Genomic DNA, 22,161 nt, shown 5'->3' with positions numbered 1-22,161 from the left:
TATATATTAGGGACATTTTGGAACAGACACTGATGGCAAGGTAATTGGTATGGGCCCCTTTTCAATGGGATTTGAAACAACAGCATTAAATAGCACAGAATCATGGAAACAAGCAAGTTATAAAACATGTTTTTTTTAATTATAACTTTGTGAATGTGAGTCTTAGTTGGCATTGGTCCACTATTCAAAAGTTAATACAATACAACATCTCTGCACCTTGTTTTTCTTTTTGCATATTTGCACATGTGTATCTCGGGCTGTAGAGACATTCTATAACTAGCTATTAATTGCTGACTTTTATTAACAAGCACCTCAGACCATATCATGATTACTTTTATTATGAAAACTCTCAGAGGGAAGAGGATCAGCGAGGGAGTCTTTCATTCTGCACCATGGAACAGGCAAGAGCAGTCAGGATGACGCGCTCTCTCTGTGTAATATTTGCCAGCATCGTTTCTCCCCATTGCAAATGTAAAGGCAAGACTGCAGGGAGAGAAAAGTGAGGAGAGGAAAATGGGCAAAGATATGAGAGCTCTAATCCCCTCCCAGGTCAAGTGAGTGATGTAGCCCGAGCTTCAGTCAAGCAGGAGGACAGAAAGTCCTCTCACACATCTGGTGCCCACCTTGTCATGGCTTGCTAACCTCACAGAGACCCAGAAACAATACCCGTAGTCATGGTGCACCTTAGTAATGCTAGTCACATTGTCAGCCATGATTCCTGGAAACATCCAGGACAGACGCAGAGTTCGGGCAGTATGAAGTCACCTGCCCCCCCCCCCCCCCCCCCCCGGACTGCTGAGAGTTTATGTAATGGACGAGCAGTTCATCTCGACCCAGCTTCCTCTACTAATGTGGCTGATGCACCGAGGAGCATGCATTGTTAATATCCATCCCTGTTATTTTATAAAGAGAATGCTTCAAAGCAGCCAGAAGGGTCATTGTGACATTTCATTACTTCCGCATCTCCAAAAAAAATACTATTACACAACATGAGCGTGTTGTGCTGTGGCTGTATCATATAAAAATTATTATTGATAAATAGATGTGTTTTTCATTAGAGTAGACGTTAGCCTGTTATGTCCAATAATGCAACAGGAGGTTGTTTACCTCAGCTTTAACACACAGAGGCTTAGTCAATTTAATTTCAACCCATTAGGAAGAGAATGTCAGCATAACGCAAATAATACCATGCCTGACTATTGAAAGATGGATTTTAGACATCAGGCCATACTTTTGGTTCCATTCGAGTGTTTTTGGGGCCTTTAAAGCCTGTCCTACTTTATTTTGTGTCTTCTTTCTTGCCGTGTGTGATTGTAGTTTGACTCTTGGTTAGCGCACTGTCCAGCCTGCTGAGGAGAAGCGGCTACAGAGTGGTGCTGAATGGACAGCTCCTCTAGAGAATCGGAGACGTGTTCCTCTCACTGACGCCCCCTGCTGACCAGAGAACAGCTGAGTTCTGCTAAAGTAAAACACCTGTCATGATCAAATAATAAAAAAAGGTGTCCCCACTGGTATCAGGCAAAAACAGGAATTGATTTACTTTCATGTAAAAGTAAATTCATTTACACTCAACTTCCCTGAATACATGTATAATGTGCCCTTTATAGGAAGGTCTCTAAAAGAAATGCGAAGAATAGAGGTTCCAACACATATTTCATTGACTGAATTACACCTTAACAGATAGTTAACTATTAGTCAGCAAAACAGCTGTCGTGGGATTACAACATTAGCTTCTTTTTTAACATTCCTTGAACCCTAATCTGGCCCAGAGACGTTTTAATTTAACTCTAAGAATAGCATTGGCAGATAATCTGGATTAATCCCTCTACACTGCTTTGTGGGATTGGATGGCGGGGTGAGTTTGACTCTCCATTTGCCTGGTGGGCGTTCCTTTTCCCTGTAACACACTATGGATTACGCTTGTACCGCTTTCCTACTCATGTTGCCATAGATTGATCTCTACTATCTGATCAGCTGTTTGTTTATTGTTGAACTGAACACGTCGGTCAATCTGAGTGCTCGAGGCCACAGTGTGGAGACAGAGAGCAGAAATGCATTCACGGCATGCAAACACAGGCATATACAGTATGCACACATGTGCGACTATAAATACTTCAGCAAAAAAGAAATCGAATGAGACAGAGATCTATCATTTAATCGAATACGTAAAGGAAGAAGTGAAATCAGCCTACATGTGTTTTTGATGTGAATGAGAAGGAGGTGTGGATTAAAGACAGACGGCGTAGTAGTAACTGATCAACAGAGTCACAGGCAACAGACGAGAATAAGGTTAAACAGATGCAAACATGGGACAGGAATGCACAACAGAAAGCGGCTCAGTAGGAAGCCCGAGTAAATTTAATATGATGCAGAAAACACAGCAGCAGCAGCAGACATCCCACTGAGGACAGAACAGACACTTTGCAGACAGCCGACATTGACTAAAACATAAAAGCCCAGGGAGGGAGGGTGAACGACGGAACGATGGCAGTGAGGATGAATGACGGTATACTTTCGATTGCAAACAACAACAAAAAAGAGCAACACCGCGAATGATAGATATCATGTTTAATATCAGGTCAACCCAAAAAGTGATAAAGTGAAATACAGATGGCCTTCTGCGAGGCTGTCACGTGCCCCATGAATAAAAGAACAAAGCACGGCACATGCTGACATTAAAGCACTCATTTAAAAAAAGCCTTCCATTTCCTGTTTCTGCTGCAGCAAGCAGGATGAAAATAGGCCGTGGTTTTTTAAATAAAACTGTTACGGCAACATAATTAAAAGGGACAGGTCCAAAATGTTTATTTGACTGTTTAAATGTCCCATATCATTATGAAAAAGATTCTACACTAACAAGAACCCAGTCACTGTGTTTGTGTTATCAGTGCGCAAATGACAAATTAAGGTTCATCAGAAGTTGAGCAACATTAATAGATTGATCAGTCCAGTATATCTCTGTTGGCAACCAGCAAAAAGACACAAAAAGTCTTTGTATATTTCTTCAGCCTGAACTGTAGCTATTATGCAGTACATCAATGACTCATCACATCCATAACCCTGAGCTCCTCAAATACACAGTCGCTCTGTTCAGAAAGACGATGCCACGACACAGAGAGATCGGGTTCTGCTGATCTCCCCAGATCTAGTCCACATTCAGTAGTGGAGGGTACATTTTAGCTGCTACTGTGTCACTGCACTGCTGACACTCTTGTCTAGGGACAGAAATGTCAGAGTCACTTAGGCGAAGCTCTTTAACCGTAAATATTTAAAATGCATTAGGTCTTTTTAGTCATATTTTTGTACAATTTAAGAAAAGAATCTATAAAGAAATTGGCACAAACATTCTTATTACTAAATTGGAGGACCTTTAGGATACTCCTGTGTTTTATTTGTCTCTCATTTCATCATCGACACCCATTCCTCATTGTTCGTAATTACATAACTACCCAACGGCAGCTCAGTCGTCACACACTTATGAAATAGCTCCACATGACCTCATAATCAGTGAGCAAGAAGATACTGTGGTGCGGAAGCCAACGTGGTCAGACGTGCCGTCGCTGAGGGGCTGTTCACTGTTCGTAAAACTCAAACACAAACCGCCGCGGGTGAAAGAATAACCCCATCTGTGTCCCAGTGCTCTGTCCTCAGAGAAACCTTTGTTTAACCTTTATTTAAACAGGCAAGTTGATTAAAAACACAGCAGCTGCATGGATGACACGGTCTAAATTAAGTCCATGTTCATTCTGTACTAGTCCGACTTTTTTGACACTGACATGCACTCACGTTTGAGTTTAGTCCTTTAATATATATATTAAAGGACTCTGCCTAGAGTCGTGATGGGAGAAGGGATTGGGGTGGAGAGATATTGACTGACCCCTCCCAGACAACCCTTCCATCTATAGTCATTCAGGGCTGTTGCCACAGAGACAACCCTGTCATCGTTTTAACCGGGAGCGGTCCAGCCTGCTGCTTCAGGGCCACATGTGGACCTTGCCTGATGTTTTCAGTCAGAAATACAGACAGGCAAAACACGATGCTAAGCCACACGGAGGCGCGCACACACAGAAAACACTGACTTTACATTTGCTTACCACTGCTATGCCAAATGGCCTTCAAGGACGGCACTTGAGCTATTTCGAGCTTCACAAATGTCACTCATGGTGACAAAGCAACAATCACCCAGCAAGGCCTCAGCCTTTTCAAAACACCTCAACTCTGCAGGGAATGAATCTGCAAAGCTAATGCCATGAATCACAATCAAGACCCACTGCTTTTTCTGCATCAAGCCTTCGCTGTGGATGGAAACCTGAAACCCTGGATAACATCAACAACGTCAAATATTGCAGAGAGGGAAATTGTTCTCTAAGATAACAGCAAAGGTCTGTCTTACATAACCCCTAAATCCAAAAGATATTATTCAAGTGTATCATATTTACCAACCTGGCACTAACAGGACACAAATGCACAACTTTGGAACAGATCTTTAGCAGTCATACTAAATATAGTCATAAAGTAGCATGGCCAGTGACTAAAATGCAGTGCGACTGATTGATTGATTTTCTGTCACTGAGATTTAAAAGGATGCATAAACCTCTGAACTGGACACTTCTCAGAATCCACCACCACCACACTAACGTGCCTTGGAGTAAGAAACTGAAAAAGATTTATGGATTTTATGGATTCCTTGTAGGAAGTGCCGCCATCTATCCATTCTCAAACCAACAAGTCATGTCTGTCAGAGGAAAGCACAAGTTAATATGAAACATGTCCAAACGTTAGCATGTGTCTTTATCAACTGCACCAATTCCAGCCACACACCAAACCTTTAGTCGTGTTTTACACCCACTCACAGTGCCCTCTTACTGTCTAGCCAAAACAAAGTTGAAGTTAAAAAAAAAATGCAGACACACCTTTCAGCCAGTTCCATGATATGATACTACATTTGTTTTGTGGTAGTACTTGCACATTATTAATACACAAATTAACACAAGTAACTCAATGATGTCTCAAAATGGAAGAACTGTAAATGAAATGCCATACACTATGTCACTCATCTGTACTTTGAAAACAGAAGCACGCTCCTAACACTCCTAAAACACTGAAATATAAAATGCGATGTTTCTACAGACATATTTGATATTGAGAAAATAATTTTTAAAGTGTATGTTTAAGTAATAAACAACAGTTCTCATAAAACAGACAACAAAATAATATTATCCAATTCAATGTTTAAAGAGGTACTCCAGCAACATAATATTATAGTTTCAATAATTTGGAGGACTCACTAGATATGTGAATGTTCAAAATCGATTCAGTAGAGGCCAAGATAATCAGACTTTTCGTCCCAAGTATGTGCCAAGCTTCAAAAACATCTTTTATTTCCCATAATGCAACTAGGTAGTGGAGGACGTGCACGTCTTTCAAATTCCCAAAATCCAGTTTGTAACACAGGCTTTTACGTAATAAATGTGTCATCTATGGGCCGATCATCACGACATCATCAGGGTTATTTTCTCAGACATGACGAAGCTCCTCCAGAGCAACAGAAGACAATACATGACTGTTTTCACAGGCTCAGTAGAACTCCTCTTAACTAGCGATCTAATCCTGTGAAATCTGTGGAGTGCCCATTCATTGATGACTTTTTCCACCTCACATCACAGTAGAGAGTTTTACAGTTTCTCTACAGTGCAGCAACTCAGTGAGTAGTCATATTTTGGCCACAACCAGGCCATATTGGAAACAAAATGACTACAGTGTGCCAACCTCTAACCCCTGCGGTGCTCCTGCAGAGGACAACGCTGACAATGTTTCAGTAAATGTTGCTACAGCAGTTTTGTTCCTGGATCTCACACACTGTGAAATCTGAGCACCAGAAGAAGCGGAGAGGAAGTAGACGCAATTATGGGATTTATATAAAGTATGCCACAATGAAACAGCTCCCTCTTTTGGTATATGCGAGTGTGACATCCTACGACGAGATAATCACATGACTTGAAGACTAAGAACATAGGTTAATTAAAAAAAAAGGGGGAGAATATACAGATATAGAACACACATTCAATATCTTTGAAGCGGCCATTCAATGTCAATGCTCATGTGTGGAGTGTCTTTTGCTTGGTGAGTGATATCCTACCTTTGGGGTTTCCATATCAGTTTCTTCCACTTCTTTTGCTTGGCCTATCAGTGAGGGTAGAGAAGAGTGAATGAGAGGTTTTGGTAGAATATCTTTTCTTTTTCATGACGTGATTGTCCTGATGGCAGTTGGCGCAATCATCTAAAATTCACTGATATTGATGTCTGACGTCTGCTACAGTTTCCAGAAGTCCCTCGACTAAATAAACAGAAAATTGTCTCTGGTCTTCACGAAAAAGGTAAGGAATCTTTTATTTTGCGTTTCCTGGTAAGAAAACAAAACACACTTTACTTTCAAGAGGACCAGAAACCACACCTTCAGTCACCTCGGTACGCTTATTTGGTGAGCGCTCGAGTTCAAATGGCGAGCCCCGAGCGTGGTCGTAAATATGCTCTGACATTTACTTTTAGTCTTATTGCAATCCAGACGATTCAAAGCAAACAATAATTCTTTCCGGCTGACGTTTCACAGAAAAGTACATGAGTGTGCATTTTGTGTGTCTTTGTGCGCGCTTGTATAAAAGTAAAGCAATGTGTTATTGGGCTGGCAGAGTGCTGTCGCTGCTGTGACTCAATACAGAGCGCCCACATGTACCATGAATCACTGTGATCAGAGGCCCTCAACCACTCCTCCATCTATTCAATCAATTCATTTCTGCCGTGGCACCTGATAATACATTTGCCTCTCCAGTCAAAGCAATTTCTTCCCACTCCTTCACCCCTGACCGAGCTTCCCAGCACCCATTGAGAAGTTTCCTTTGGCTGTGCAACAACAACCACAGATCTTATGCCCGTCAGTGAGGTAATGAAGTTTAACATCTTCTCAATGAGAGGAAATGTATTAACTGAGGAACTTCCCTTTGAGATCAAACACCTAAGCATTAACATTGTTAGCCAAATGCTGTGTTGCTGCTTGATAGACGCAACATAAACGCACAGTGGATGTTGAAAATGTTGGCTGTGAGTGCCTGTTCTCTTACAAATGTAGGAAGCAGAGGAACAGAAGAAGCCCCAAGTTAGAACACTCCATGGCCCCTGTTGTACAACAGCTAGAGGGGAAATCAATCATGTCTGCTACGGTGGAAGGCAATGCAGAGGAGACAGACTACACCACTGATTAATGAAACCAGAAAAAAAGGACCTCCCATTAAAGACGGATATGTTTTAGGAAGGCAATCTGCCACGAAGAATTGAATTTGACAGTTGATGTCTTTAGAGTTTAGTGTTAATCCTCTACAGCTCTGCATTGTGTTATTCATTGTAACAAGACAGATTGATCTCCACCTCCAACATATCTAAATGTCTTCCCTGTGGATATGCATCTGGATAAGAGTGCCTATTTGCAGAAAAAAAACTAGCTTAAATGTTGGCCTGCTGGGGCAGAGATATATACATTTAGCGTGATCAGCTGGATTGATTTGCTGATGAACATATGTGAATTACAGCGCGAGTCACCAGAGGCCCTGTGATTAGTCAGCAGTAAAGTCCTGTTGGATGCAGACACACAGCCCACTTAAGTTTGATACAGGGGGAGCTGGATGTGCATTATGGCTGGCTCTACCCTACTCCGTATGGTCTCCTCATCATTGCCCCACATACTGTTAGTGCCCCGATTTACTATTTAGAGTGGTACAATGGATTTAAACTCCAGCTTCATTACCTCACAGACCACAAATTCCCCATGCAACCAATACTACATTAATTAAGACAGTACATTCAGTGGGCTTAATGACGAATGGATTGGTATCAATTTGAGCTCCAACTGAGGACGGGAGCGGACAGATTTGTCTCGAAAAGACAAAGACGGGTCTAAATTTAGTTTAGTTCGGGTCATTAAATGGCATATGTGCATGACATATCTCCCGTAACTCCCCAGTGAGGCAGACGTCCACCGAGCATGAAAACAAGACCTTTCACAAAAAGCAGTGAGTGGGTGTGCCAGTGACAAACAGACAAGATACTTAATGAATCACCTACAGTGAGGGACGTCAACAGCCGGCCCAAAATACAGGCTGTGATATGATAATGACTTCATTCAGACGTGAAAATATTATTGGAAGTTTTTTAGAGGAGACTTTTTGGGAAACGAATGGCTTGAAGACTCCCTTTTGAAATTGTTCTAATCAACGCATGCCAAAACTTTAGAGTCTCGCAGACAAAGAACCATATGTTCTGTTTTTATCTACAATTCAGCATCTAAAAGCAGCATCCCTTCATTTAGTTGATTACTTCTAAATAATGTTTAATCACCTCAACACTGTCAGAAACATGCACTGTTGAATTTGTATACCTTAAATGAAACTCGCATTTTAAATAGGAAAGCCCACAGATTGTCACACAATGCGTGTTTTAATTCAGCGCTTACATGGACAGTGTTGTCAGAAGCGTTCATCTCACTTACCATCAGCACAAGACACCGGACCAGAGTTAAGTTCATTTTCTTCTGGTTTTAAATGATGTAAAATGTACTTATATAGACCGATAAATGTTGATAACAAAGAAAAGAATAGATACACATTATGGCTTACTGTATGAATGACGTGCCACTATTTGAATCACCATTTTAAAAAAGGTGAGTCCATTTTATAGAACGAATCTCACACAGACTCTTAAGCCAGCAATCTCTTTTTTTTTTTTTTTCAAAAGCAAATTAGCAATTTTTTTCTCTAGTCTCATAATAGAAATAATGAATCAAAGTGTGCTTGAGCTACTAGCACTCCCCTCGCTCCTTAATGACTATCATTCGTGATTCATAAAAGGGCTACAGAGATAGTTATGCGAGTGTAACACAGTAATGCCCGCCAGGAGTATTCATCACAGAGTGGTAACCTAAAGCAGCTCTAGGATTGCCCCGTCTCCCCATCGACAGGCACAGTAAATCTAACCAAATTGCCCCTAATGGACCTGGGGAGCAGAGATCACAGCGGAGATTTAGGAGGCCTTGAAGCCAGCCGGAAAATCCTGTCTACTCAAAACGTGTGTGCGCGTGTGTTGCAGGGAACACTGACATAAGGTGATTTCTTCCACCACGCCCTGCATTCATCAGGTTAAGGTTGTATATTAATACTTTTTGACACATTTCTCCTATTTGAAGGGATTGCTGAAGAAATGAAAAGCTGACAGAGAATCATTTTAACACTGAATTTGCAGAGCCAGTCTGAAACGAATATAAAACCTGCCGTACCTACAAGAATAAATGTATAACACTCATAGAGTCACAGCTTTATGTATTGAATGTATAAAACAGCTAAACATGCACCTTTACATTATTCTTATGTCGTAAAAGGCTTGTTGAATTTCTTAGACAAGTCAGAATAATGTACTTGGTATTCAAAAGTCTGCTGTGGACGGAGAGAAAGCGGGTGCATTTTGGCAGCAAAGGTCAAACAGAAAAGGGTACAGCTGCAGAACAATAGCAGGGTTGTTCAAGTCATGTGATTTGGGCAGTGGAAACTACATTAGCACTTAATTCAGTAGATAATCACAGAACGAGTGTCAGAGAGCCAACTCTGGATTATATAGTACGTATAGTAGTACAGGTGAAAATAAACCAGGGTTTCTTATAACTGTGCAAATTAGATTTTAGATGTAAAGATATGTCAGTTCAACGTTTAATACTTGGCTGTATTTAAATCTTTGGAATCCATCTTATATTTGATCTGTTGTATACAAATGTAATTCTTGACATTGTTATTGTAACACATTCATTTCACATAGATTTAATGCATCTCATCCGTTATGCATGTCCGCTAATGCTAGTGCTGAAACTCAAGACGAGGGAAAAAGAAAGTGCCACGGCTAAAGAAAGGTAACAGAAATCAGACCTGACCTTATGTTTGTGCATGGTGAACAGGCAGACACCATCCTGGCCTCTCTCCTGGCTCTCATGGCCTCTCTTCAACCTCTGTCCCTCTGTTTCCTTGTCAGATTGTCATTTGTCATTTGTCCGGCATGCCTTGTCATCTTCGCCAAGCCTCATAAAATCCCCCTTGTCCTCCTTTCTTATGCGGCGCATCCAAAATCAATCAGAGGAAAAGTAATGTCACCGGCTCAGAAACTGAAAGTTGCAAACAGAGGTGATAGAGACAACACTTGTTAAACTAGAACGCCTGTTCAGAAGCCGCAGGATGTCCAGACTGACTGAACGCCGCTACCCTGACACCAACATATCGAAACCAGTGTTCTCCTCCTTGCCCTCAATTCCTCACAGCTGTTATCAAACCGCCGTCTTTTCCCCCCCCTGTATATCAAAAACACAGTGACTTTCAATTTTCCGACCAGGTGGTTCGCATCCTCGCATCCTACCGCATCCCCTCACATCTGCTTCGCTGAGCCATGGATGAGCAGTTATACGAGGGAGGATGGGTCAGGGATGCGAGCTCTCTGATTGGCCGGCGGGCCATGGTGTGTGTGTGGGAAGGTCCCTTTGGTAGGCTCCGTGCGAGCGGCTATGCTCGATAAGGGTGGTCCTTCACCTCCTTTCCTCCTCCTCCTCCCTGCTTTATCAGCCTCCCTCCCCTGCTTTGCTCCCCCTCGCTTTCTCGGTCTCTCCTCCTCCTCCATCTGCGCTACAAGCTGCACGCATGCACTCGCCGTCCTCGACCACTGCGCCGCGACGGCGTCTTTTCTGAGGAGCACAATCAGTGATGCGGTGGCTGCACGCGCACAAACGCACACATGAATATGGAGAAGGGATCGCAACTACGTCATGAATACATAGTATCTTGCAGAAATAACTACCCCGCAGAGCCCATGACCCAAATTCAGCAAAAAAACACACACTTGCATCATTGTCAGCATCATAATAACCATTTGGATCTATCTTGTGCGCAGCTGATGCTTGATAGGTGTGAAACTACGGCCATCATTAGGGAGGATTGCCAAGAGGAATCAGATATCTCAAAAAAATTAATAAAAATCTAGAATAAGATTCGACAGAAAACAACAATGCTGCAGATGTATCCACGTCAGGCCAATAAAGAGAAATGAATGAAGAATATTCGATGAAGAGATTAGCACCGAACCGACAACAGAAGTAAAGAAAAATAAATACACCATTGCATGAAGTATACTACGATTTTAGTGAAGTTTCTGACCTGGATGATGATTAAATATGTTATCTAGGCTTGGGTGAATTATGCTAGACTGTACGGATTTATCGTTTCCTTTTTTGAAAGTCATCTGGAACGAAAAACCTGTTCCACCCCGTCTATTTGTGAGTATCATTTTCTCAATATGTTGGATCCGTGCATTTCTGAGGCTCATGGACGAAGTAAAGAGGAAGATCAGATTATGCTGACCCCCATCACTGAAAGCAAATGTCTCAAACCACAGACGATGATCGATAATCCGGCAATTGAGACGGCGGAAGAGCAACGCGGACATCGGAACGAAGGCAGAAAAGGCATCAAGTAAAACGCGGGACTGTTGAGGAGAATCTCAGCAGCAGCTCGATACCAGTCATAAAGACAAGATCAGCTACTGTCACATTATTTGACTTAGCAGCCACTTATTTTATCAGCAATAGAATACATCAGAGCTTCTGTCTGCCTTGCAGACACACCGACAACAACTGACTCCAACTCTTCTTTTAAACATCCAAACTGCAGAGTTTCCAAATGCACTTCCACTTTGTCCAGCCAAAGGGCTTTTTAGCATGCATTATTTAAAGTTAGCTTCATAACAAACTAACTATCGATCTCTTGCAGTTTGTGTGACTCATGACCACTTAAGAAATACCTGCAGTGGGGTTTCATGTATTATCAAAATTATAAAATTCATATGGGATGCATACATCTTAAATGGAATTGGCTGAAAGGTCGCACTACAGCTACAGTTCATCTGCAAGGCTATCATAACAGCTAATTAAACAATTTTCTATAATATGGAAGATGAGGTGCTCACTATTGGGCGACTGTATGAGGCTGACGGGTGTTCATGCTGCTTAATTCATCGGAAAGAGCTCAGTGGAGTCCTCTCACTCAAAAAAGAAGCAGTTCCATGTCATTTACTGTTAATCAGACCACAAATTAGACAAGAATCACACCCCACACCCCCGCCAACTCAAATTCAGCCAGCGCGTACCCAAATATGTCGGCCTCCAGATCTGCCGTCTGCTCTCCTCCCGGCTCGATTCTGAATGAAAGTATGCTTTTATTTCATGATGTAGATTAGTCCCAGTAACCTCTGTCTCAGAATTGGCCTTGCAAGATTAGGACTGACTTAAAACAGTAGACGGTGTTTTCAACCATGAAATTAACATTTTTGTAAAAAAAATAAAAAGGTCAATATCATCACCAGCATTGATGCGTTTCATCAAAGTTCAGCCATATCATTTAGTTTGTAGCTTAAAAAACACCCTTTTCCAATTTGATCACACCAGGTTGGTCTAACTCATACATCATATGAAGGCTCTTTGTTTTGCTATGAGGAGAACTGGAGGTAGAAATACTCTACAGAATATTTAGCTTGCAGTTGCATCAGTGTGAACAGTGCAGGGAATAACTTCCACCGTTTGTAAAGGTGAAAGTCAGCAATATACGTGGGCATTAGCATTCTTAAAAAACTGCTCTGAATATTAATTTGTGTCGGATATGTGTTTTCTACCATTGAAAAATCCATCATCCATAATCTATGAATATGCAGATATTATTTTAATAGTTTAACAGTTAGACACAAGACGTCTCCTAGTTTGCTGATTAGACCATTCTCAGTGTAACACTGAAGACCTTTCACATTTTCACACTTGTAGAAGTTACAAACTGGCCAGTGATTTGCTTCCAAACACGTTGTAACGTCACAAAATCATACTTTTAGATACACGTTTTATACTCAGATTAGACGCGAATGACTCTCTTCAGCAGATGAATGTGAAAACAGAGTGTCAAACTCCAGTCAAACGTCATTCTGCGTGGTGAAGGTCAAACAGCCATGAGAAGTAACACAAATGAGTGGACGGGGACTAACAATATTGCAAGATTTGTACCCTAACACTCAATTCTACAAAAAGAAACGTCACTTCATCTAATTGCTGACTTGCTGACTTTCTGCCACATATCACAACATTAGGATATAGCTGTTGTATGAAAGCTGGTTTTCAGTCCATCTGCAAAAGTCATTTCAACAAGAGATTGAAACAACTGGAGTTTAAACATTGCCTTTCCCCTCAATTTCCATTTACGTTGCACGGCTACTGACACGAAAGATGATGTACACAGCCAACACAAACTGTGTTGTGTGTAGTGCAGAGACTCCTAGTGGTTTAAACCTGGCCCGGCCTGATAGTCACCCATCTCGCATGACTGACCACTCAAACCATACACACACACATACCAGAGCACACACACACACACAAATGCACCAAAATAACATCTTCCACTCAGCTCAGAAAATGTGCCAAATGAACACCACTTCTCCCGCCACTTCTACCACACACACACACACACACACACACACACACACACACACACACACACACACACACACACACACACACACACACACACACACACACACACACACACACACACACAAATCAAAGAGCTTCTCTAGTTATGGCCTCATGAATATAACTTTACACAATATATAGTCAGTGCTGAGATACCACCAGACATCATTTGTAAAAACATGCAAACCCAGAATTACTAAATGTAGATATCAAACTAACCTTTATTCTATATATAAAAACAACAACCTGACAATATAATGTACCAGTCACAAAGGAGGAGATGTAAATAAATACAACAGGTATTGTATTGTCACAATTTAGATTAGATTACATTTATTTGAAACCCAGCACCGGAAAAGACGTCCTAAATGTTTTGTAAATTCAGAGTATGAACTGTGATACTAAATCAATGCATATTCAAGTTCTCCTCCGCCGCATTAAGCATGGAAGACCAGCTATTTAGAAAATCCTCTTCCAACATTTCCCCTGTGGTGCAGCACAAGACTAAAAACATCACCTGTCACTCACCTTTTCAGCTTGTGCCTTGAACCTCTTTGCCAAGGCAGCAAAGCCTTCACACCCTGAAGGATACAGTGACGTGCCCACGGTGCGTGTCCACAGTGCTGACCTGCCACCGGCCGGCTAGCTAAAAGACTAAAAGCTCCACAATGGTGTCCCAACTCACAAAAGCCCTGTTTGTGTCTGGTGCTGTTTGTCCAAATAAAAGCAAACAATGGCATTCCGTGGCTTGCAACTGTATTCACTGCAGGCCTCTCCGAATGTAAAGCGCATTCAGACACCTTGGTCGGCGGACAAAGCCGCGAATCTGTGTGTCACATGCGGGGTGGACGGGCCGGGGCAAATGGGGTGACAGCGGGGCTGTATCTCTGCCCCACGATGAGCGCTCACACAGCAGACGCTGCATGCTCACGCTCCGAAGGAAAAGGAAGAGTATTCAGAGACCTGACTTACCTGATTTTGTCCGCTGCACTGTCAGACCTGCAGAGCAAAGGGGAGGAGAGGGAATTCAGTCATGGGGCACTGAATCCACTGATCTGAGTTCAGCTTTAATTCACACCACATCACCACTTCGAATATCGCCATTGATAGTAATAATAATATATATACTTATTTCTTTTACTGGGAATTACTTTATTTACCATTTTTAAGCAAAATTCGTTCATAACGCATAATATATTAATTAGGAGATCATTTTAAGCAGATATTAATACATGTTGTATCTTTATTATTGTGACTCTTCCTATGAAGCATTCATTATTGGTATATCAGGAGACAGGAGTTCCTTATACGCATCAAGTAATTGCATCACTCCAGTTCTCAGATCGATATACTGGGTCCTAAGCACTCCTGTTGGTCCCGTTTGTGACATAGTTGGAAATTTTTTTTGTAAGAACTGCTGTTGGGTTATAAAGCAATGAATGATTTATAGCCAAAGTACTTTTCTGATCTGCTGCTCCATTTTGAAATGCCAGCTTCCAGAGAGGCAGCGTTTTATGCCCTGCATTATGTGGAACAAACTCCAAGACAACTTGTGATTTGCTCCAACTCTCAGTTCTGTTTAGTCACTAATTATTCATAATTAGCACCGCATTGTAGCTGCACTGTAAATGATATTCTGTATTACTTTTTATCTAACTTTTATTTTACTCTCTTGAAATCCTATTTATGCGTGCCTTTTTTGTCTTCTTAAATCGCCTTGTGTTTCATTTATATCTTGTCTTAATACCTTTCATGTTCTATATAAAGCACATTGTATTACCTTGTTGTTGATAAGTGCTTCACAAATAAACGTGCCTCTCTAATACCTGCTAATAGGGGGGAGTAAAAGTAAAGTGTCACTCTACAGTAGTTAGATAAATATATACTCTACGCTGCGATGGCATGTCTCCGTGTGTAATCCTGATTCACAACTCACAATCATGTGCTGCATCATCTTCACTGATGAGTCATATTTCACTGTCTTAGCATAGTCATACAGTCACATTACATAACTATCTGCAGCTCTAGTCGAGTTGAACTCGGCAGAAGCATCAGATGCGAAAAACACAACAGTGACGGCAAAGGAGCAAACTTGTCCTCATGTCATCACCCGAAATCCACCAGCCTCTCTCCCTGAACCCACCGCCAGCCTCTCTCCCTGAACCCACCGCCAGCCTCTCTCCCTGAACCCACCGCCAGCCTCTCTCCCTGAACCCACCGCCAGCCTCTCTCCCTGAACCCACCGCCAGCATCTCTCCCTGAACCCACCGCCAGCCTCTCTCCCTGAACCCACCGCCAGCATCTCTCCCTGAACCCACCGCCAGCCTCTCTCCCTGAACCCACCGCCAGCATCTCTCCCTGAACCCACCGCCAGCCTCTCTCCCTGAACCCACCGCCAGCATCTCTCCCTGAACCCACCGCCAGCCTCTCTCCCTGAACCCACCGCCAGCATCTCTCCCTGAACCCACCGCCAGCCTCTCTCCCTGAACCCACCGCCAGCATCTCTCCCTGAACCCACCGCCAGCATCTCTCCCTGAACCCACCGCCAGCATCTCTCCCTGAACCCACCGCCAGCATCTCTCCGTGAACCCACCGCCAGCATCTCTCCGTGAACCCACCGCCAGCATCTCTCCCTGAACCCACCGCCAGCCTCTCTCCCTGAACCCACCGCCAGCCTCTCTCCCTGAACCCACCGCCAGCATCTCTCCCTGAACCCACCGCCAGCATCTCTCCGTGAACCCACCGCCAGCATCTCTCCGTGAACCCACCGCCAGTATCTCTCCCTGAACCCACCGCGGATGAGCTGATAATCTGGCAGAAGCAGCTAAAAATCACAGCTAGTGGTACACATTAGCCGGCAGCCTGCCGTCACTCCCCCCCAGAGAATGCAGCTACACAAATCACACTGAGCAAACTGCAGCACACAAGACACACAGAAACAGACGCAGTGAGATGCAGAAACAAGACCGAGACGGCGAGACAAGCAAGAGTTGTGGAGAGGCAGCGGTGCAGCCTCCAGGCAGAGATGCAGCTGCTTTTACCTGCAGAGGAGACATGACATTCCGTGCCCTCTAAAGCCGGCTACAGAACGCTGCTCTCCCTGCAGCTGCTGCAGATGCCCGTCACTAGCTATCACCAGCACAGCAAAGAGAAGAGCAGCGAGAAATCCCATAGGTTTGACAGGTACTGTTCGTAAATCGAGCGAGTGGAGACGGCGAGCGCAGAAAAAAAAAAAAAAAAAAAAAAAGAGTGCGCGGGAGGGAGAGCCTGAGAGGAGCGAGGAGAAGAGTGCGGGACGGAGAGAAAGAGTGGAGGTGTAGTGAACAGGAATACAGAGCTCAAGGCAGCTAAGTGGGTGGTTATTACGAGGCTAGACGAAGAGGATTCCTACGCATCTTCTCTTTTCATCAGAGCATGCCTACAACATTTATTTTATAAAGTAGGTATTCCTGCAGCATTAACATCCAGGATGACAAAATCAGCAGCCTCTTTTCTGTGCAGCCAGTAACTATTTAACACATTTAGGAACACATCAGCAATCAGTCAGGGGGCAAGGGGCTACATATTCTGAATTGTTTCACAAGAAGCCAGTTTACGAGCTAATTTTTAATGAAATAAAAAGCTAAATCATCATTAGATGATAGCTGGTGGGTTCAGAGATTGCATTTATCGGTCAATGGGTTCCACCTCCTTTGCTCTCCACACGGACTGTTTACCTGCGTTCAACCGAAGCCTGCTCTGACCTGGTTAATACTACTCAGACTAACAACCAGAACACTTCCCATATCCAAAATCTTGTCCCGTTGCCGACAGAATCTGCATATGAATGCAGAATCCGTTCATAGAGATTAATATTTAACCACCATATATTTTGCAGATGCTAAACAAGCTAATTTTGCTTCAACAAAAGTATGAGATTAGTCAGAGAAGCAGAATAAATAATTGTCTATTTCTGTATTTTCTTGCCTTCAGTTTGTAGGAAGAATGACTTTAAACTTCCCTGCTGGTGCTACACACCAAGAGCTGATGAAAGGGGTTACAGTCGGCTGAGATTGGGTTAACGGGTCCAACAATCTGTTTAAATTAATTTAGTGATCTAAATCCGACACTTATTTCAGTCAAAAATAATTTTTGGGCTGGTGGGGAAATCTGACATCTGGGACCATTCAATAACCATCTTGCTAGAAAGGAACCCAAAAGACAGAAACTAATCATAGACCACCAACCATGAAAATTGGGTTGCAGGACACACAAGAACAAAGACTCCTTCGTGAGTGCAATGTACTTTTCACTACTCTACTCTTCATACTGTGTTTCACAACTGTATTTCAGGCCGAAAACACAATATAAAAAGTTCAGTAAGTTCTACTTTCCTGTCACATTGTCCTCCTAATCTCCTGGTAGGCAAGAAACCGCTCATTGAGTTTCATCCTGGCTGCATGGCTTTACTTCAGGTACACACACACCTACACACCAGGTTCAATATTAGATTTAAGGTCCAGGTCTGTCACTGATGCTCCTGTGACACATATTCCAAGATGATGAAGAGCAAATGACACTGCCTGTCTTCCAACTCAAACTGAGCTCTGGGGAAATGACTGTAGGCGTAGCTACACATGGGCGCTATTACATGCCTATTATATGGGCAGATACCTGGAAAAAGAACTGTTCATTCACCCTCTGTGGATTTTCTTTTTGGAATCCTCATTAAAGTCACTGACATTACTCCATTTGCACAGACAAACTCTCTTCCAAGAAGAATCACGTCAGCTAGTTGAAGGCTTGAATTAAGAAAAGTAGATTTCAATAAAAAGCCACAATGAAACAGGTTAGGCATCAGTGCCCCCTATTGGGTAATGCATGCAAGAACTATGGTGATGTGACCAGAAATTAGGGAATACGTTGACATTTTGAGTTGATTATTCATCCCAGCAGCATGAAACTACACGTGAACTGGTTGACAAGACAGACACAAAAACAACTGAGCTGCATGTGCCCTGGCCTTGAATTCACTGTAACATAGCTGTACAAAATAAGAGGTGATTAACAGTTTTAACAAATGCTGTTTATCTCCAGCATCCAGTTTACCGAATGACCACGGTCAAATGCTTCCTGGATTTAATCCCCCGATTTAGATTTTTAGTGACAGTTGAAATAGTGAAAATCTCTTCTAAGAATGAGGCCCATACAGAGACAACACACACACACACACATATTGCTCACCTCTCCTCTCGGATTAATGGAGTCAAGAAGCGAGTGCAGTCATCTTCATGGCTGCTCTGCTGACTGCTCTGCTGACTGCTCTGCTGACTGCTGCATGGCACATGACAGAAACGTGTGGCTGTAAATCATTACAGCGGGAGCAATCTCATGAATCAGGGCTTCTCATTAGTTACTATGTAAACTGCAAAGAGACATTTGGACACTGCAAACCAGAAATACAAGGGCGAAAAAACATGAAGAGAAAAACATGGCATTAATAAACCCCTTTTCCTGAACTCAGTTCATTTTTGACATTACATTTATCTGTCCCCTGCAGGGCAAAGACTTCAGATTCTGTCATGAATGGCTAAACACTGTGCCCAACATCAGCTGTCCAAGATCCTGTAAATTAAGCATTACACACATATATATATATATATATATATACACACAAGATATATATTATGGCAATTGTTAAACATACTGTATATGGCAACTTGATCTGTTTGGATAAAAGTTCTCTCCTGTTCATGTACATATCCAGTAATAACACTAGAGGGGGCTATATGACATACGCTATAAAAAAGATAAAGCTGCACTTAATATTACAGATTTTTAAACTAATATATTTACACAGAATCATTAACAGATTAAAAAAAGCATGATTTGTTGGGAGATATCTGACGGTCACTACTTTCCATTAAAAACAACAACCTGCAGCAGTTCAAGTTATTTGTTATATTTCCCATTTCATTGTCAAAAGGTCAACGTTTAAGATGCATAAGAAAAAAAGAAAAAAGAGAGATTATTTCCCTATTTTAAGAATCTTCTGTCATTCTGTCCACACGTTCACATTTAAGAACAAAGCCAGTCTGTTGGGAAGTCTTTATTATAATTCACACTCGAACTCTGCAGAAGCAACGCTCTACACACGGTGGGAGGGGAACCTCCAATGTACGAAAAAGCTGAATTTGAGGGTTAAGATACTTTTGATGTACTTTAGATGCACCCTGGAAATAGTTTTCCAATCATTATAAAAGCAATTACCCATCATTTAAACTTCTCAAAGTTTGCAGTTTTTCCTTTTTTTGTGTGGAATTAAGCATATTTTTTAAAGTGAGTATAATACTCATTTACTTGCTAAACTGAAGCATTGTGTCTTTAAGTAAAAGTCAGCTTTAAAAGTATTTTATACTGTAAATGAGTAGTGTGGAGTGAAATATAGCACCATATTTCAAATGGAGCATCCAGAAGCTTCGGTGCATTTGTGAAGGATACATATGAAACTGATACTTTATGTTGACAGAGCCAAGCTAAGATCAGTGGATTCATTCAGAAAGAGTCAACGTCAGTCGAGCTCCACTCCCTCAGGTCGCAGCTCGTGCCTCTTCTGCAGCAGGTGCAGTGTGTCTCTCAGAGGGGGAAGCAGATGTGTTTGTTCAGGGTTTATGCGAGTGTTCATGAGTGCATCATTTGCCTTTAGTGCATGTCCTTTTGAAATCAAGAGGACAAAGCGGTCATGGGCCTCCAATGAATTAATCATTACTCATACACAATTGCTTGAAACTTGCACTTTGAACGCGACAGCAAGGCTGCGTAACAAAATACAGTGAATTCTAAGACCGAGTTGCAAGGACGACCATCCACAGTACACAGTAAAACCGCGTAATCATGCATTATTTGGTTTCCCCCCCCCCCCCCCCCCCCCATTACAGAATGCACAACACAGCTGCTCGGTGCTCACAGAATCCAACACACATGTATGAGATGAAGTACGATCCAAATCGGAATCGTATTTTTAAGCATCGTCTAATTATCTCAGCCGTATGGTCTTAAAACATTCAGCTGTCATTGGTGTTAATGTGTTGGGAGTTGTAAGAATGTCTTGTCCTCACTGTAGTTTCAAATACAATCAGAAGCAGTAACATTGTTAAGAGTTATCTTACTTCATGTAACGTTTATTTTTAATGTGACGGATGGAACCTCGTCACTCGCCGTCATCCACGCCAACACTGAGAGAATTGTTAAGCTTGAAGAGCTGGTGGACGTAACGACAAATGGATAACAGAACTCGTCCGATTTCTTTCCTAAGTTGCTTTGTGTGAGGAAGTGCGTCTGAAATATTGAAATGCTGGGATGAGGTGGAAGCAGTGAAGCCTGGTGAAAGATACTGCACCACCTCCTCAAAATAGCCCTGCTGCTATCAGCCCGCAGAACAGCAAAACTCTGCTGGTTCTTAGACTCCCAATCTTACATACACACACTGACACACACACACACACACACACACGTACGGTCCACACATCCTACACATCACAGAGAGTAAGACAGAAACAAGGCCAGAATGACTAGATTAAGATGCTAGAGTGACAAATCAACAGTGATGTCTGCCGGACAAAGAAGGATTTACTGGCTCCACTTTGAGCTCAGTGCAGAAGCGGCGATACATCCTCAGGATTGGACACTCCATCGCAAAAGCTTTACAAAGTTAAACCAATCTGGGCGGAAAATAGCACAGCGTTTTATTTCAATAAAGTAAAGTGGAAGCTGAACTTCTAGTCGTTTACTTAATACCGTTTAATAATGACTGTATATCTAAAACAAAACACAATGAATACTTACAATTTTTACGGCTTCCGTGAGCAGAACACCTTTGTTCATTGTTCAGAATCCTCCAGATATAAACAGACCACAAGCATCTGATTGACTTAAAAAGCTCTGCCATGTTTGTATATTAACTTGGTTGTGTCATGACCCCCGATTTGGTACTTAAGAGTCAAAGTGCTGGGCAGCCATGAATGTCAGCCTTGCTGGAAGCTGTCCAGTCAACAAAAAATGTGCAAGATATCCAAAATATATCATCTAGTATTTATTAAACATCTGTCAATAGTGATGTTCCGATACCATATTTCTGCCTTCCTGATACCCATACTTTTGACAATCTGACATAAACAATCAACATATAGGATTAGAAGTTATTTATAATTTATATATAACTTAATATTGTTTTTAGAGCAGAAACAATAATGTTTACAGCAGCAAAAGTCACTATATAAAGTACATCTCACTGGAAACAAATCTAACATGTCAATTAAATTAATAACATTCCTGAGTGAAGTTTACAAATGATAATAATCAATAATGAAGATGTCCTCCTGTCTGCTTTGTCTCAGCCAGCAGAAAACAAACTAAGATAAACAGTAAACTACAGACTGACAGCTTCTGGTTTGACTTGTTTGTAAAAAAAATAAGAAAAATTCTCCCTATGTAGATATAAAAGGCTTTTTCTAAGCTCAGGAAAACATAACGATTCTTAGTTTTATCATTATACAGAAATAAAAAGTTATGAATATTATATTTCATTTCTGCCAATG

At 42.0% G+C, this 22,161-nt stretch overlaps 1 protein-coding gene across 1 annotated transcript in view; it reads right to left on the bottom strand.

Annotated features, from left to right (window-relative positions):
• gramd1bb (GRAM domain containing 1Bb) overlaps positions 1–22,161 on the bottom strand; it is a 64,004-nt gene that overhangs the window by 38,970 nt on the left and 2,873 nt on the right. Inside the window, exons 2-3 of the mRNA XM_076100290.1 lie at positions 18,809–18,898; positions 14,558–14,584 (exon numbers count right to left, since the gene is read on the bottom strand). Coding sequence (XP_075956405.1) covers positions 14,558–14,584; positions 18,809–18,898 — 117 coding nt within the window. The remainder of the gene's footprint in view (positions 1–14,557; positions 14,585–18,808; positions 18,899–22,161) is intronic.

This window comes from Anarhichas minor, unplaced genomic scaffold, assembly GCF_050575085.1.
Source record: "Anarhichas minor isolate MPS153535 unplaced genomic scaffold, ASM5057508v1 ptg000026l, whole genome shotgun sequence".
Taxonomy (NCBI): Eukaryota; Metazoa; Chordata; class Actinopteri; order Perciformes; family Anarhichadidae; genus Anarhichas; species Anarhichas minor.
The sequence above is the reverse complement of the archived record's forward strand: the minus strand, read 5'-3'. Positions and strand labels throughout refer to the sequence as shown.